The 16,365-nt window shown below is 54.7% G+C and overlaps 2 protein-coding genes across 6 annotated transcripts; one reads left to right on the top strand and one right to left on the bottom strand.

The window, feature by feature from the left end:
• Window positions 1–3,299: 3,299 nt before the first annotated feature.
• Window positions 3,300–10,825, top strand: CDC42EP1 (CDC42 effector protein 1). 4 transcript variants are annotated; one of them, XM_074326377.2, is made up of 5 exons: window positions 3,303–3,500; window positions 3,975–4,285; window positions 4,438–4,560; window positions 7,670–8,435; window positions 9,602–10,825. In XM_074326377.2, the coding sequence occupies exons 4-5, from the start codon at window positions 7,973–7,975 to the stop codon at window positions 10,231–10,233; spliced, it is 1,095 nt and encodes a 364-aa protein (XP_074182478.1). In that variant the 5' UTR covers window positions 3,303–3,500; window positions 3,975–4,285; window positions 4,438–4,560; window positions 7,670–7,972; the 3' UTR covers window positions 10,234–10,825. The 4 variants fall into 4 exon arrangements, with proteins under 4 accessions (XP_019608581.2, XP_074182478.1, XP_019608582.2 ...); XM_019753023.3 differs by lacking the exon at window positions 4,438–4,560; XM_019753022.3 differs by lacking the exons at window positions 3,975–4,285; window positions 4,438–4,560 and having other exon boundaries at window positions 3,300–3,500.
• Window positions 10,826–11,265: 440 nt separating this feature from the next.
• On the bottom strand, window positions 11,266–15,855 carry LGALS2 (galectin 2). Of its 2 annotated transcripts, none has more exons than XM_019752987.3 (4): window positions 15,726–15,855; window positions 13,049–13,131; window positions 11,760–11,919; window positions 11,266–11,593 (listed from the first exon to the last, which is right to left on the bottom strand). In XM_019752987.3, exons 1-4 carry the CDS (start codon window positions 15,729–15,731, stop codon window positions 11,447–11,449), a joined length of 396 nt encoding a protein of 131 aa, XP_019608546.1. In that variant the 5' UTR covers window positions 15,732–15,855; the 3' UTR covers window positions 11,266–11,446. The 2 variants fall into 2 exon arrangements, with proteins under 2 accessions (XP_019608546.1, XP_074182480.1); XM_074326379.2 differs by having other exon boundaries at window positions 11,266–11,519.
• Between the last annotated feature and the right edge of the window lie 510 nt (window positions 15,856–16,365).

Raw genomic sequence — 16,365 nt, 5'->3', positions numbered from 1 at the left:
CATGGAGTTGGTGGGTGGATATATAGGTAGGTCAATGGATGGGGGTGGAAGGGTGCATGGGCATGTCAGGGGATGGATGGGTGGGAGGGAGGGTAGATGGATGAATGGGCAGGGGTATAGGTAGTGGGTCAACTGAGGGGTGTGTAAGTGGTTAGGTGAATGGATGGGTGGGTGAGTATGTGGGTAAATGGATGGGTGGGGCGTGGGTAGATGGATAGATTGACAATTGCATCTGTGTATAGATGGACCAGTGGACACTCAAGAGATAGAGGACTGGGCAGACCAATCAATAGGTCAGTGAGCAGATGTATAAACTGAGCAAAAGCCCAGCCAGACTTTGGGATGGAAATGATGCCTGTGCCCTAGGGAGGGCTGAGCTGGGGGCTGGTAGCCAGCTTACTCAGCTCAAGGCTCCCACTCCGAACTTCACTGGAGCCTGGTGGGCAGCCATTGGCATTTCTGAGTCCCCAAGGGGAAAGTGCCCCTCTCTAGCTGTGCCTTGCCCCCTTTGCCCTAGCTCCATCGTAGAAGACTCCCTGCCCAGAAACTTCCTCCTTCCCATAATAAGCCCCATGCCTCAGCCCACCCAACCTGCAGGGGTGAGTTGAGGGAGCAGCTGAGCTCTGTGATTATATGGCCCAAGGGGCCTGGTTCCTCTAGGACAGGCAAGAAGATGGGGGTTCCTGAGCTCCAGGCAGCCAGTCCCACCTAGCAGCCCCCAGGCCCCAGCTGGCAAGCATTTGTTCTGCATTCTGCACGGTGATTACAGTTCTGCCAGAGTTAACCCCTGCGCTACTGCACACAGCCTCTTGACAGGGAAAAGGGACCACAGGAAATTGAGGGAGAAGAAAACCAAGGGAAATGGGGACTGCCCATCCCTGCATCCTTCACAGGGATGCCTAGACCCCTCCCTTTCTCCCATTTTCCAGAGGGAAAAACTGAGTTCCATACTTAAATCAGGAGTGAGCCAGGAACAGGAATGCAGCCTACATGGAGGGGTACTCCTATCTGGAGAGACTTTGAATAAGTAGAGAGAGCTCTTCTCAGCCTCCATTTACTCATCTGTGAAATGGGGCAAAGAATTCCTGATTCACAGGTTTCCTAACAGTGAGCTAGTGGAGACAAAGTGTCTAACACATAATAAGAAGTTCCCTTGCCCACCCCCCCCCGGCCTAGAGTTAAGAAGATGGAGCAAGTATGTGGCAGATTGTAACCATTTCCAGTAAGACCACTTTCTTAGCCATCTCTCTGCGACTCACAATAAGTAGTAAATATCCATGAGTAGCAAATATCCTTACTGGAATTATACCCATTTTATAGACAAGCAACTTGAGGGTCAGAGAGGCCAAGCAGCTTGCCCTCAGTCACACAATGGCTGGGAAGCCAATGGCCAGGATTTGGTTTCAGGGCCTCTGATATCACACCAACTGCTTTCTTTGCCAGCTGCTCCGAGGACCCTCTGACTAGAGTGACATGTAATTTATTGTCTAACCAGGTCACCTTTGAAAGTGAAAGGTAGTGCTATTAATTATGCTGGGACAGTAGGTGTCACCTGAGACTGTCCTGGGCAAAGTGGGAAGTATGGACATCCTGCCACAGTGGATGGCTTTAAGCAAGTCCCTTCACTTCTCTGCAAAAGGAACATGATGGCAGGCAGTATTGTCCCTACGGGGCTCTCATGAGGATTAAATGTGATAATGCGTTAAGAGGCTGTAAGGCTGGTTATTACTACTGGTTATTACTACTGCCATGTGTAGTTCCTGCCTCCATCACTGTCCTTCCAGTACCTTCTGCGCTCACCCAAGAGCTTTCAAATGCACACCTGATCACACTGCCTACTGGCTTCCCATACCTGCTTCGGTGAGGCTGGACAGCTGGCCCGAGTTTAAGCACTCAATAACTGGCCCAGTTCTCTCCCAGCCCTTGACTGTGCCCCCAACCCACTGGTCGCTGCCTCTCAGGAGCAGCTCCCTTCCTCATCCATGCTCTTTAGAACCTCTGAGACTGTCCCCAATTCTCCCTGGGACAAAGCCTGACGCCAGGAAAAGAGCTCTGATGCACTGCAGTCTCAGCCCTACTGCTGTGACACTTGAGCAAGTGCTGGAATGCTTTATGCCTCAGTTTCTCCATTTTTCCAGCTGTGCAAATAACCCCCTCCCTTGTTGGCCAGCATGAGGATTCAGAGAGCCAAGGAAAAAGCCGCAGCACTCTGAACAAAACCTAGTCTCCTCCATCTGTGTGTAAACAGGGCTCCTCATCTGCCAGGTCAGGGCTCAGACCATTTTCTCCAGCCACACCTGTCTCCTCCGCGCAGATCCATAGTTCCAAGCCTTTGCTGGTGCTGTCTCCTACCAGGTATGTGTCGTGGCTACGTGTCCTTTACAAACCTTGGTGAGCCCCTGCCCCCCTGCAAGCTATGTTAGGGGTCTCTCGGTGTTCAGAACAGTCCTCAGGACTTCCTTCCTGTCCTCTGGGAGCTCGCAGTCTGAGGGGAGTATCAGAGAACAAAACAACATGAAGCAAGAATCAGAGATCTCTCTCCTCTCCTTGAGGATGACACGGGGTAGGGTAGTGTCCTGTGCATAGCTGGATCCCTGACCCTCAAGGGCAGGGTTGAGGGGTGCCCAATAAAGCTTTCTGAATCTATTTATCTGAGGTGTGATCTCATTTACCTGTTCAGCAAGCCTCCTAGGTGCTGACGGAGCAGAGAACAGTTAATAACATAACATCTGATGCCTGCTTTTATCCATTTTACAGGTAGGGAGACTAAGGCACAGCAAAGGGAAATAGTGGCCAGGGCAGACTAAGAAGCCAGGCTGTTGGGTTCCAGGGTCCCATATTCTTGACCACCACACCACACCACTCTGCCAGTGGCCTGCCCCCAGTCTGGCTCAAGTCTGTGTCCTGGCACCCGCGGGGCCTGTATAGGATTGAAAGAAATGGAGGGTTGGGAAAAACGGAGTAGGCACCCCAGTTGGCAGAACTCAAGATCTAAGCGAGCCTCTCAGGCATTCAAAGTCTCCGAGGTCAGGCTTCCCGGTTCCCCAAACTCCCTCAGGGAGCGCCTGGGATGCCCAGGAGCGAGTTAGCAAGTCAGGGCGCCCCAAGGCCACCCGGGGAGCCGGTGGGGGAGGACTTTGGCTGCAGGCGACCCAAGTCGCTTAGCCCTGGCAACCCGCGCATTCCCGTGCTCCTCCTGCCCCGGACCGCTGGCCTGGCGCCCCCGCCGCTCCCCCTCCAGCCCTAGCCGCCGCTCGGGGCGGTGTGCTGGGTGCCCTAGAGGGGGCCGGCGCCCCGCCCGCGGCCGGGAGGGGGAAGGCGGGAGGAGGGCGCGCGCCCACACCCCGCCCCCGCCCCGGAGCCAGCCCGCGGAGCCCGCGGCCAGGGCGGCGCAGACCGGCCCAGCGACTCGCCCCGGCTGCGCGCCGGGACGCGCTCCCGCCGCCGCCACTGCTACCGCGTTCGCCCTCGCCCTTGTCCCCGGGGCTCGCGGAGAGAAGGTAACAGCGAGCTGGCCCGCGGGTCCCCAGCCTCGGGTGGTCATGGACGTGGCGGGGGTATGAGGCGCCCGCAGAGACTCGGCACCCTCCTAGGCTCTTCGGGCTGGGACGGGGGAGGGGACGGCCTGCCGAAGGCGCCCCGGAGCCAACAGGAAGGCCTGGAGCGCGGGGCGCGGAGTGGTGCCGGAACGCTCCAAGTTTTCGGGTGGTTTTTCCGTGTTCCCGGCAGGCGGAGCGGGGCAGAGAATTGGAGGGAAGGAGCGGTAAACCGGGTGGCGGGAGGAGGGGGCGAGCGAGGTCCGTCTAAGCTCCTTCCTGCCCTGCGAAGGGAAGCGAAGGAACCGGGAGGGGGCGATGTGTAGGAATGTCGGGCCCCTTGACGAAGCCGGCGCAGAGAGCGGGAAGTGGGGGGGTGGGGTCCCGCTGGGGACATGGACCAGGCACCCTGCCCCCTCCCCAACCGCTGCATTCCAGGCCGGAGCAGCAGATGAGGTCATCTCGTCCGGTTCCCCTCGGGCCAAGGCAGCCGGCTGTCCCCTTCCCCCGCGGAGCGACTTTTCCACATTCGAACCTCCTGCCCCCCAGAAGGAATATTTTATGGCTAAAGCCTTTCCCGGACTTGCAATCCCAACTGCCCTCGAGTTGCTCTATCCTTGCCCCAACCACTCAAGACCCGCCAAGTCTGAAGCCCATTTTCTAGACCGGGAAATTGAGGCTCAGAGAGGCGAAGGAACTGACCTGGAGGCCACCGCGGCACGAAACGCGGCGCGGGCTCTATAACCCAGGTCTGTGGGAGATTTGGCCGGTAGCGCTCTGCCTCGCCCAGTGAAGGGCTGACTTGGCTGTAACTTGGCATGGAGGGGCTGGAAGCGTCTCTCCCCGTTCCTCCTACCTCCCTTATGGCCCATTGTGCACCCTCCTCTTAACCCGCTCCTAGTTTGGCTGTCTCTCCACCTGAAGCGGCTACCCTTTGAGGAGCATGAGAAGCCAGCCCCCAAGGAGTTCACCCCTATTCCAGGGGCCACAGTAGCCCTAACCAATAGGGCCCCGCTGTCCATAGGTAGGAGTGGTGTTACCCAGGGTACCCTTATGGGGAGGGGGCTGTGTGCACGCGAGTGGCCTCCAGGATAAGAGGTGGCGGCCTTGCGGGTGACCCCCAGGTGAGCGCCAAGGTGCGGACGCCCCCCCCTCCCCCGCCTGCGCCTCTGCCTTCCCACCTGCGGTCAGACTAGTTCCTGGTCTGCCTCCATCCACATGTGCCTCCACAGTGGCCCCTGTTGGCCTCTCCCCATGCAGGGTCCCTGCCTGGGGCCTCAAACCCTGTCTTTGCGGTCATTACCACCATTGAGTAAGCTCCCACCATGTGCCCAGGCCTGACTATTCTCTACGGAGTAAATATAAAGACTCCTGGGACGCCGAGGCTGCACGGTAACCACTCTTACCCAGGTCACAGGCACACTGAATCTGCAGAGCTGAGTTTCTCCTCCCTCCCAGGCCTGTCCTTCCCCGGCTCCCCGGCTGGCTATGGCCTTTTCCCACAACTCTCCCCTATGCTCCTAGAGCCTTCACCCACCGCCACCAGCCCCCAACGCTTACTCCTGATGTTAGCAGAATCCCGGGATGTTCCCAGCCACTCCCTTTTTCTACTCTGCGATCTGGGGCAAGATAATTCCCATTCTGTGCCTTTTTTTCATCTGTGAAATGGGTGCTGTGAGCATTAGCAGGTAGTATTCCAGCCCTAGTGAGGGGAGATAGGCCTTGTACAGGACAACCCGAGCCCTGCTTACTCCAGGGCCTGGTGGGGCAGAGTGTGTGGTGATCGAGTGATCACCAGCAATACCCTGTGGTCTGCATCAAGTGCCAAATAGCTGCCACCACGCATCCCCAGAATGAGAGATGTTAGTATAAGGATGTTGGATTTGACCCTGGAGCTACCCTGCTCCAGCAACTGGAGGTTTAACTACAGCACTTTCCACTCTTACAACTCTCCTGGGAGAGGACCAGCTTTTGATGCTGTTCTGATTTTCCACGTGGGAAAAAGCTGTCCCCAGTAACAGTGTCCTGCCTTCGGCCCCAAAAGATGGCATTGTCTCTACTGCAGTGGGCAGGTGGAAACCTCTCGGAGGTGCCCAGAGGATTTGGGAGGTGGCACCATCACAAGATTGGGGTAGAAGCTTGTCTCCCAAGTTGCAGTGGCCATGGGAGGAGAGGAGAGACTTGCTTCAAGAAGCCTGGGAGTTGGGGGACCAGGAGAGAGTTGGATGTGGTCACATGGCAGACACAGTGACCCCACCATATGACATTTCAGAATGACCCATCCCGCCCCCCAATTCCTTTCCACAGAGATTCATCCTTCATCTGCAAAGCAGGGAAGCCTGGCCTGTGGCATGTACCTGCTGTGTGACCTTGGCCAAGTCCCTTCCCTCTGAACCTTGGCTCTCCCTGTGAAATGGGCTAACCCTGCAGCTGCGTGGGGCTGTTGGAGAGTCGGGTGACATCATGTAATGGCTGGCCAACTGCAGAGCGCCTCATAACTACAACAAACATTCCACGCGGACTTCTTGGTGCCATGGGTGCCAGGGAAAGGGATGATTCAGAATACCCCACCCCCCAGGGGGAGGAGTTAGGATTGGGGGAGGATCAGATGTTGGAAAGGGAAGAGAATGTAGTTGGAAAACAAAGCAAGCTTTGTTTTATTGGCTTCTTTGTTTTTATCTTGTTATTTAACCTATTTTGAATTTCAAATAATAGTCAAAGGGCAAGTATTGAGATTTTTATGTTTGGAGGTGGCAGCAAAGTTCTTGTTTGGGATTATTATCAGCTTTTATCGGCTGAGGTTCCAGGCCTGTGGAGGTAAGTGACTTGCCCAAGGTCACATGGTGAGGCCATTGAATCCCCTACCTAACCTCCCTCGGAGGGTGGCAAGGGGCAATCCTTTGGCATGAAGGTTATCCTGTGGCATGAAGATCTCCTGATTAAACCAGTATTTGGCACTTGCCATGTGCAGAGCCCAAGCTGGGGCTGGGAAGGAGGAAGGCAGGAAAATCCAGGCAGCTACCCCACCCTCAGAGGGTGCTGCCAATCTGGGGAGACAAGATTGGGCTCCAGGAGCGAGTTAAAGGCTTTGTGAGTCAGAAGCTCTGAATTCAAGTCTCAACTAGTTCTCTTGATGTGACCTTGAGCAAACTTGGTTATTCTCTGGGCCAGGGGAAAACTGGTGGTCAGACCATAGGCCCATAGGTGTCCTTCAGCCTTCAGCACTTTCGATGATACGAGAAGGGATAGAGTCAGACCAAGAGTCACTTAGAGAAGATGGGCATTGTGGGGAGTTTAGGAGGGGTGAGAGTGGGCAAGGAATAGCTTTCGGCACCAGCTGAGCTTTTTCCAAAACTTGTTCCCTGATGATAAAGCTCGTACGTCACTGTGACAGACTAGGATAAAGAATACGCTCAGGCATAAGGAGGCATCTGGAAAACGCCACTTTTGACCACAGGATCCTTTTTCCAGGAAGCACCTTGAAGGCGGAGGGTTCTCAGGAACCTCTGCTAGGCTGTTTACACAGCTCTTCAAAGCCTTTGCGAAGCACCACCTCCTGGCCATTGAATCGAGACAATTTAACCCATAGAAAAGGGAAGTGACTCGTTCAACCCGCCAACAGGAGGCAGTGTAGCTCGGGGCTCAGGGGATCTGGGAGGCCCTTCACCATTTCCTTTTGTGTAGGCTCAGGCAAGTCACTTCACTTCTTTGTGCCTCAGTTTCTCCCCTGTAATATAGTGCCTTCTTCAGGGCTGTCGTATGGGTTAAATGAGTGATGACCGTAAGCCATTGGCACTTAGTAGGTGTTTCAGAAATGGGCCCTGTATGACCATACACACATCTGAAGATGTAATATACACACATCTTCAGTGTACAGCTTGATGACATTTTTTTGTGCCAATCAAAAGGCACTCAAAGGCAACGGCAATTTTGATTTCTATCACTGTTTAGTTTTGCCTGTTCTTAAATTTCCTATACATGGAATCACAGTGTGTCCTCCTTTGTGTGTCTGCTCGGCGTTTTGTCCGTGATCCCCACCCTGTTGTTGGCTGTCATTGTGTGTTCTCTTTAGCTGTTAGTATTTGGACCCAGGATTCCCAAGGCCTATCATCACTTTTCTCTCTGTCTTTCAGGTCTCCACCTGAAAGTGAGGGGCTGTCCACGTTTGAGGCGCATCTTATGCCTTCTCTGTTCTTGAACAGACCATCTATAGCTGCTTCCACCAGTCCAGGAGCCAGGCCGTAGGGAGAGACAAGCCATGGACCGCCCACAGCCTCAGTATTTGGGGGCAGCACCTTAGGAGAACAGAGGGGCAGCCTCTGTCCACCGCCTTACACTGGGAAGGAGGGGGCTGAGAAGTGGACCCTGATCCCAGCCCACCACCCACCCTAGGCCCTAAGTGGGCATGTGCCAGCAGCTGTGAACAGCTAGAGCTGATGCCCGGCCCCCAGGGGGCCAGAGGAGCCCCCGCCATGAACCTGGGCAAGCTCTCGCCCGTGGGCTGGGTATCCAGCTCACAGGGGAAGAGGCGGCTGACTGCAGACATGATCAGCCCCCCACTTGGAGACTTCCGCCACACTATGCACGTTGGCCGCGGTGGGGATGTCTTTGGTGACACGTCCTTTCTCAGCAACCACCATGGCGGCTCCGGGGGCACCCACCGCTCACCCCGCAGCTTCCTGGCCAAGAAGCTACAGCAGGTGCGCAGAGTGGGGATGCCGTCCCGGAGGATAGCTTCCCCACAGGCTCCCTCGCCTGCTCCACCCGCCGTCTCGCCCATCATCAAGAATGCCATCTCCCTGCCCCAGCTCAACCAGGCCACCTACGACAGCCTTGTGGTGAGCAAGTTCAGCTTCGACAGCAGCCCTGCTGGCTCCACGGATGGCCACTCCAGCTATGGTGAGCGCTTGGGTTATTTGCCCATTTTTCAGATGCTGAGGCCCAGAGGGTTCGATGGTTCAGCCAAGCCTCCAAGTGAGCTCTTCCCCCACAGTGCCCTGTTTCCTCGAAAATGAGACCTAGCCGGACAATCAGCTCTAATGCGTCTTTTGGAGCAAAAATTAATATAAGACCCGGTCTTATTTTACTGTAATATAAGACCGAGTCTTTAAAATATAATTGATATGATATGATATGATATACCAGGTATTGTATTAATTTTTGCTCCAAAAGACACGTTAGAGCTGATTGTCCGGCTAGGTCTTATTTTCAGGGAAACACGGTAGTTTGGTCTCACCGTGGATGGGGAGGGGTCAAGGAGTGGGAACCAATTCACTCCTAAAAATACACTGACAAATTTGGAAAATCACTCACATGGACAGAGGCCAGAGGCCCTTCCTGCCCTGGTGGGAGAGGCAGGTGCGGCCTGGGCTCTGCTGGACAGCTCACCTGGGGACAGGTCTCCTGCTGCCACCTGGTGGCCATCCACTTCCCTGCAGCCTTGCCCCCACCACCAGTGGCTGCCTCTAGTGCTCCCCCTGCAGGTCACTGCCCAGAACCCCAGGGAGGGCTGATCCTCAGTAATCCCACTGTCTCACGCCTGATAGCTAGCTCAAGAGCCAGGGGCTGAACCTTGGAGAGCATCTGCCTGTCTTTTGAGTCTGTGACTTCTGTGCAGTCAGACCCTAGCTGCTGGTTCCATCCCTGTGATCAGCCCACATGCTGTGGGTTCATGTTTAGCCATCGGCCACTCTCATGGCAGGAGACCAGGGGCCACAGCCAAGTTCACAGTTGGGACTGAAAGTCAGGAGATTTAAGCTCAGGCTTGGCTCCACCTCATCAGACTGGCCCTAGGCAAGCTTTTCCCCTCCTCCCAAACCGAGCCTCCCTTTCTTCATCTGCAAAATGGGAATGAGGATTATGTCATTTTCAGCTTCCAGGATTGACAGGAGGTCCACACAAGAGGCCATGGGGTTCACTATATTGGAGAGATAGGAGAAACTGAGGCCAGATGTGGGAGTGACTTGCCAGAGGCCACATAGCAAGCTGGGGTTGGTCTTGGCTCTCCCCTCCTCAATTCCTGGTTAAGGACGCAGCTCTAACCCCACTCCCCATTTCTCTTCTAGGCCTGGACTCCGGGTTCTGCACCATCTCCCGCTTGCCTCGCCCAGAAAAGCCTCGTGACCGAGACCGTGACAGTTCCTTCCCCTCTGAGCCTGAGCTTCGCCGCTCTGACTCCCTCCTGTCCTTCCGCCTGGACCTCGACCTTGGGCCCTCTCTCCTCAGCGAGCTGCTGGGGGTCATGAGCCTCTCAGAAGCCTCTGCAGCTGAGACCTCAGCCCCAGCCTCTGCTGCAACCCCGCCAGCCCCTGCCACAAACCCTCCATCCTCTGCCACAAACCCCCCAGCCCCTGCCTCAAGCCCTCCACCCCGTGGACACTACCCCAATGGGGTAACCACTGGCTTGGGCCCAATGGCTGAGGCGAGGGTCAGCCCGGTGGGAGAGTGTCCCCGCCCAGCTGCTGACATGGCCTCTGGCAGGCACTGGGGAGCAGGCTGGGGCACCCGCCACTACACTGAGGTGGATGCTCGGCGGGAGCTGGTGGAGGTGCTGCCCCAGGCTCGGGCCTCTTGGGAGAGCCTGGACGAAGAGTGGGGGGCACCCCAGGCCGGCAGCAGGGCCCCCGTGCCCCGCATGGTGCAAGCAAACACCTTTGCGTTTGCCGATGCTGAGGAGGACGACGAGGTCAAGGTGTGAGTGGCTGAGCATGGGCTCCGGACCTGGCGCAGCCTCAGGCTACCGCCCATGAAGAGCCCAGATGCAGAGCCAGCCCCGCACCTGACAGCTGGGTCCTGTCAATAACAGATGGGAAAACCTGAGTTGCCCCCAAACCCTTCCACTCCTCTGCAGGATCGACATGGGAGGGAGGCTAGGCCTCTTCTGGGACCTGGATGTTCCTGAGGGCCCTGCCAGGCTGACCTGCCTCCCCGCACTGCCACTGTGGACCCAATGGCCATTTCTTCAGCCCTACCCCCACTGGCTGGGCCCAGCCTCACAGTGCTGCCTTTGTGCTGGGGAAGGTGACCTTTCTGGGTGGGGGGTAGGAAGCTTACCACACAGGGCCTTTGTTTCCTCCCAAAGGGACCGCCTGCCCCAGCTCATCCTGGAGCTGCCCCCAGCAGGGTTCCGCTGCACCCCAGCCCTTGCTAAGGCTGCTTCCCCAACATTCCCACCCCAACGCCCTCTTGTCCCAGAAGCCTCAGAGAAAAGTCAGGTGTGACCCTCCCAACTTCCTGTGCACCCCATATCTGCCTCTGGGTCCTGATTAAAAAAGGCTTTTTTGATAAAAGGTGTCCTGCAAGATGATTGGGGACCTGGGAGAACAGTGTCAGCTCCACCTGCTTAAATATCCTCAGCATTGGGTTTGGAAGCCAAGGACACCACCCCCCCCCCCCGGCCCCCAGTGAGGGGATGGGCCTAGGTAATGAGTAGCCAGACTGGAATGAATGTTCCTGTGATAAGAGGCCCAGGTGGGAGCCCTTATCTGCAGTTCCGGGAATAGCCCCTGGCCCAGGTGGCTGGAGCCAGTGCCTGCCCCATAATCCCACAGGGCAGCTTGGCACTTGCCCTGTTAATAACAGGGAATAGGTAGGCACGAGTGGGTGCTTAGAGGTGTTTGGGAGCATGTCCCAACCCCCACTTGGCAGTCGTGTGCCTCAGTTTCCTGTATCAAGAGGAGGCTGAGAGCATTGAAATGCATAGAAAACACCACAATTTCTGCCATAGAAAGACTGGGTAAAGATGGATTCTTTAGTTTGTTCTTAGCCTTGGAGGAGGAAAATGGGGTCAGAGGGGCAGGAAGTGCAGGTGGGGAGCCAAGACCCAAGGGCTGCCAATCCCGTGTGACAGAAGAAGCTCAGGCTAGGGAGTCAGCGCCAGGAGTCTGTCATTCCGGTGAGGTGCTGCCTGCTCAGTCAAGCTTGAAGGAGGAGATGTTGAACCCACCCTGCACGCTCAGGTAGCTCAGGTGGTTGTGGCCCAGCCTGTTCGGAAAGGTCAACTGGTGCCCGTCTGGCAGCTTCACCTTAAATTCATCTTTCTCAAAGGTCATGGTGAACTGCAGTGGAAAGGACGGTGTCAGAGAGGCAGGAGGCACCCTGGAAATGGGCCAAGGCTGTGCCTGGTGGCTCAAACCGTGCCAGCACGTGTCTAGCCCAGGGTTCCCTACCATCTGGGCTCTCCCTTTGACATTGTCCTCAGGCCCCTTTCCCCTGTGACCTCACCTTGACCTCTGACCCTGGGCTGAAGCACAGGTGAGCTTCCCGTTGCTCCTGCCCCCATTTGTTGCCATCCAGTGAGTTGCAGACAATGGTGGATTCACTGAAACGTGGGTTGAAGTGCAGGTCCAGTTTATCTGTCGCTTGGCCCAGATTAATCACGAAACTGCAGAGGAAGGGGTAACAGGTGAGGATTAGGGGCCAGCCCTAGGTAAAACACCTTGGGTCACAGGGTCTTGGTTGATCACAAACTGGAACAACCACCAAAGAAAGGTTGTGTTAATTGAGGTCTGTGCCTTAAAACAAGGGAGGTGACAACATGGTCAGACTTGACACTGGAATATCACATTCCATTAGGAGCACAGACTAAGGCTCTCGACAGGAGAGGAACTGATAGTGAGAGTTACAGGAATTGGGAGTGCCTGTCCTGGAGGAGAGAATTGCTGTCTGTAGCTATCTGAAGACCTATTAAGTTTGGCCATAAACAGTTGTCAACCTAAGGTGGGGAGCTTCCTAGAGAAAGGCAAGCTGGGTTGTGTGACGTCTTGGTAGGATCACTACAGGGAGCCTGGATTAGGCCTTAAGGGTCCCTGAGAATGGGACATTCTGGGTCATGGGTGCCTTCAGGAGGTCTCAGACCAGAGGTGTCTGCAACCTGGAGGGACACAAGTAGGAGAAAGGGGTGACTTTTCTTTTGGCTCCTATCCCATGCATTTGCCTGTCCCCTTCCCAACCAAAAGGTGATGGAGAGCAGTCCCAACGAATGCTGAAATTGTTCTACACACATGAGAGCCCAGTGCTGAGCTGTAACCCCGCCAGGTAGATACTATGTGTCTGCGTCTAATGAAGAGGATGCAAACGAGGCCATTTGGCGCCCCCTGGTGGCTGCCTCTGGTTTAACGTGTGTGCAAGGGTGGCCCCCAGCCACTCAGCAGGGTAAAGAGGGTGGTGTCCTGGGGAGTTGGGCTTTCAATAGAGGAACCTGACCCACAGGAGTGGGCAGAGTTCCAGGGGCTACGCCACCTACCCCTTCAGTGTCTGTTGGGCCAAAGAATAGAGCATATAGCGTCAGCTGTCAAGTTCATAGGGTCCCCACACCTAGCCTCAGATATGAAGGCAGGTTCTAAGAGGAGAGGATCCAGCAGGGGTATGGGAGTGAGCAAGGATGTAAAAAAAGCCCGCTTGGCCTTAGATCACTCTCATCTCTGACCGTCTCATTGTGCTGCCCTCCCTGCCCCCACCTTCCTGGACCGTTCCAGGTCTGTGGACAGTCCCCCACCTGCCCCTTTGCTCACCCATCAGTATCATCAGCGATCTTGCCCTTGATCTTCAGGGTTGTCCCCAACTTCATGTTCATGTTCATAATCTCAAATTTCCCCTGCACCAACAGAGAACCAGTCCACAAAAAAATCAATTACCCTCATTTCCAGATGCTTTTCATCAGTATCATCCCATCTTAACCTGGCCCATATGAGGCAGCTGAGCTGGAAAGGGAAAGAGCCAGAGCGCTCTGTCTGATCAAAGCTTCCCAGAGACCCCCTCTTGCCCATTGTGCTTTCTTCTCATCCATCACAGCCTGATTAGAAGAACAGCTGGATCTGGAGCTGTAGGGCCCAGCTGAGGGTACTTCATTTTGCCCATCTATGAAATGGGTAGAGTGGTCCCTTCTGACCTCACAGTTCTCCAACATGTTCAAGTGATGAAAGCACAGTGGTCTTAGCAGAATCCCCCAAACAAGGATCTGTTTAGTTCCCGCACAAACTTGGAGTCAATTTCCTAACAGAAAATGACTATATCAAAGGCATACAGGTCTTCGTCCATCCAAAACTAAGAATCTATAAAACTCCAGAAGTCACATGTCTGAAACGTCCATCAAAGCCCTTCTCCAAATCTCACTTTCCTCACCTATACAGTGGACTGATTTGATTTATTCATTTAAAACCAGTTGCTGAGTGTCCTGTGTGTGACAGACGCTGTTGAAGGCCCTGAGGTTACCTTCAAGCTGGTGGGAGTATTTGTGATCGTGTTTGCCATGCATAGAGCTTGGCTAAGGCAAAGCGAGGGGCGGCCATTTTTATGATTACTTCATTATCCAGGGTTGGGGTGCAGCTGGACAAATAGGGGTACCTGTGGGAGTGTGCAGGCCAGGCATCCTGGTCCCCACTCAACAAAGTCTGAGACCCAGATAGAGACAAGGCAAAGCTGGGGTGGGGTGGGTGTGGGGACAGAGCAAGGAGTGCAGTTTCCAGGCTCTTGGCCTCACATGGAAAAGTGCTGGCTCAGGTAGTAAATGGCCATCAACTGTGATTGGATGGCCATCAGCTGTGGCTAGTTGGCCATCAGCTGTAACCAGTGAGCCATTGGCCACTAATATAACTTCTGTAGCTACTCTAGCAGAAAATGGGGGCTAGCAAGAAGATGGTGGCTGAGCCTGCAAGCGGTGCAGTGAGGGTTGCGAACAGTGTGGCTCCTGCTTCCTGTTTCTCCAACCCAGCTGCCAGCGAGACTATAGTAGTATGACTCCCCTATCTATGGCTCCGTGGGTGTTCCTTTTTGGCCTCCCCATATCCTGCGTTCTTGTGCAGGGAGCAGGAGCAGAGACCCCGCAGGCCGCCCCACACGACAAATGGCGCAGCAAGCAGGGTCTGCCGCGTGATACCCCACAGGCCGCCCCACACAACACCTGTGTTCTTGTGCAGGAAGTGGAAGCAGAGACCCCGCCTGATACCCCGCATGACAGTGGGGCAAGTGTCAGTGGCCCAGGTCTAGTGCCAGCTCTGTTCCTAACTGACTGAGTGACCTGGGGCCAGCTGTGCCGCATTCTGGTCCTCGTTGCCCGATCTGTAATATAAGAGACTTGGACTAGGTGGTCTCTGGAGAAGGAGCAAACAAAGGGGGTGGGTGGGATGACCAGGAGAAGGAGAAAGTGAGGAAAGTGTCTGGGCCCCAAAGGTCCTCCCTGAGACGCAGAGGGTGGAGAAAGCTTCATCCCTTCCACACGTGACCCCCTCCAGTCACACTCAAACCCTGTATCCCACCTGTATTGGCTTGAATAGTGTCTCCCAAAAAATCATGTCTACCTGGAACCTGTAAATGTGACCTATTTGGAAATAGGGTCTTTGCAGATGTAATTAGTTAAAATGAGGCCGTACAGGTTTAGGGTGGGCCGTGAATCTAATATGACTGGTGTCCTTATAAGAAGAGGGATACAGAGACACAGACACACAGGGGAGAAAACTATGACATTGAGTACAGAGACAAACACTCAGTGCAGCAGCTACAAGCCAAGGAATGCCTCAGGTTGCCAGCCACCAGCAGGAGCTGGAAGAGATAAGAAAGGATCCTCCCTAGAGTTTTCAGAGAGAGCGTGGCCCTGGCCCTGCTGACACCTTGATTTCAGACCTCTAGCCTCTAAAACCGTAAGAAGATAAATTTATTATGGCAGCCACAGGAAACTAATACACCATCTAATTAATCCTCAAAAGAGGCCATCTGTGACTCAGTTCCCCAAATGCAGGCGAGTTCATCTCAGAGAGGGGCAGTGACTCATCCAAGGCCACACAGCAAGCTATGGCAAGAGCTAGGTTTGGAATCAAAGAATCAGGGGCCTCAAAGAGCATCCACTCAACGTCCTGAAATGTACAGATTGTGACCTTTGGCAATTTAATCCCCGAGCCTCAGTTTCTTCATCTTTATAATGCTCAACGGATATTAGCAGTTATTATTGCTGCTATTAATATTACTGATGGGAAAACTGAGGCTAGAGAGTGGAAGAGACAGTCTCAGCACGGTGGTGGAGGAAGCAGAGAACCTCAGTGCTGAAGGGCTGCGGAGATGATCTGTCCAACTTCCTTACTATACAGATGGGGAACCTGAGGCCTGGCGAGGGGCAGTGATGCTTTTCCCCTAGCAACCCCACCCCAACCCCATTCAGACAAAGATGTGGATGAATACTGGAGCCAGCATCCTCACCGACATGGTGGCAGCTCCCGGAGGCAGCTCTCGGTAACTCCTTGAAGGCCTGGGCTCAGGATCTCATCTTATGGGCCAGCTTATATCCTAGAATATTACACATTAACTCCGCCAAGGCCATAAATGGGGACTTTGGTCCCTTCTTCCCAGGTGTCTCTCCTCCCACATCGCCCAGTACCCAGAACAAACAAGCAGAAGACTCCTCATGGGGCCCACCCCACCCAGCCCAAAGCATCCTCCTGGCCTCGCTCCAGCCCAGCCTCCCGCCTCCTCCAGGATCCTGAGGGAGCTGCCCCAGAGCAGAGCCGGACTGGGCGCCAGGAGCCGGGCACAGACGGGCACAAATGCTCCACGAGCTTGGCAGGCCACCCAGTGTCCCTGAGCCTACTTCCTCTTCCTGAAACAGGCAGACTTGTTTGGTAAAACACCTCTAAGGTTCTTGTTTTCTATGATGTCGAGATTCACTTTGAGAGTCTTTTGGTTTATTTTCTCCCCTCACCCCATGATTTTTCTAATCATACATGTACATTTGAAAAGCAATATATGGTGGATTCAAAGAAAACATCTAGAAATATCTACAACCAACTAACTGTTAAAAGTGGAGAAGCGAGTGAGAGGGCTGAGGCGAGGCATTACTGGG

Source organism: Rhinolophus sinicus, chromosome 1 (assembly GCF_057876585.1).
Source record: "Rhinolophus sinicus isolate RSI-liver-muscle chromosome 1, RSI-T2T, whole genome shotgun sequence".
Taxonomy (NCBI): Eukaryota; Metazoa; Chordata; class Mammalia; order Chiroptera; family Rhinolophidae; genus Rhinolophus; species Rhinolophus sinicus.
Note: the sequence above shows the minus strand (reverse complement) of the source record. Positions and strands in the feature narration are given on the sequence as shown.

Coding starts and splice junctions, on each gene's coding strand:
- CDC42EP1 (XM_019753022.3), top strand. CDS start 7,973: ATGCCCGGCCCCCAGGGGGCCAGAGGAGCCCCCGCCATGAACCTGGGC. Junction 8,436..9,601: donor GGATGGCCACTCCAGCTATG/GTGAGCGCTTGG, acceptor TTTCTCTTCTAG/GCCTGGACTCCGGGTTCTGC.
- LGALS2 (XM_019752987.3), bottom strand. Junction 11,920..13,048: donor ATCGCTGATGATACTGATGG/GTGAGCAAAGGG, acceptor CTTCCTCTGCAG/TTTCGTGATTAATCTGGGCC. Junction 11,594..11,759: donor GCCCAGGGTCAGAGGTCAAG/GTGAGGTCACAG, acceptor TTTCCACTGCAG/TTCACCATGACCTTTGAGAA.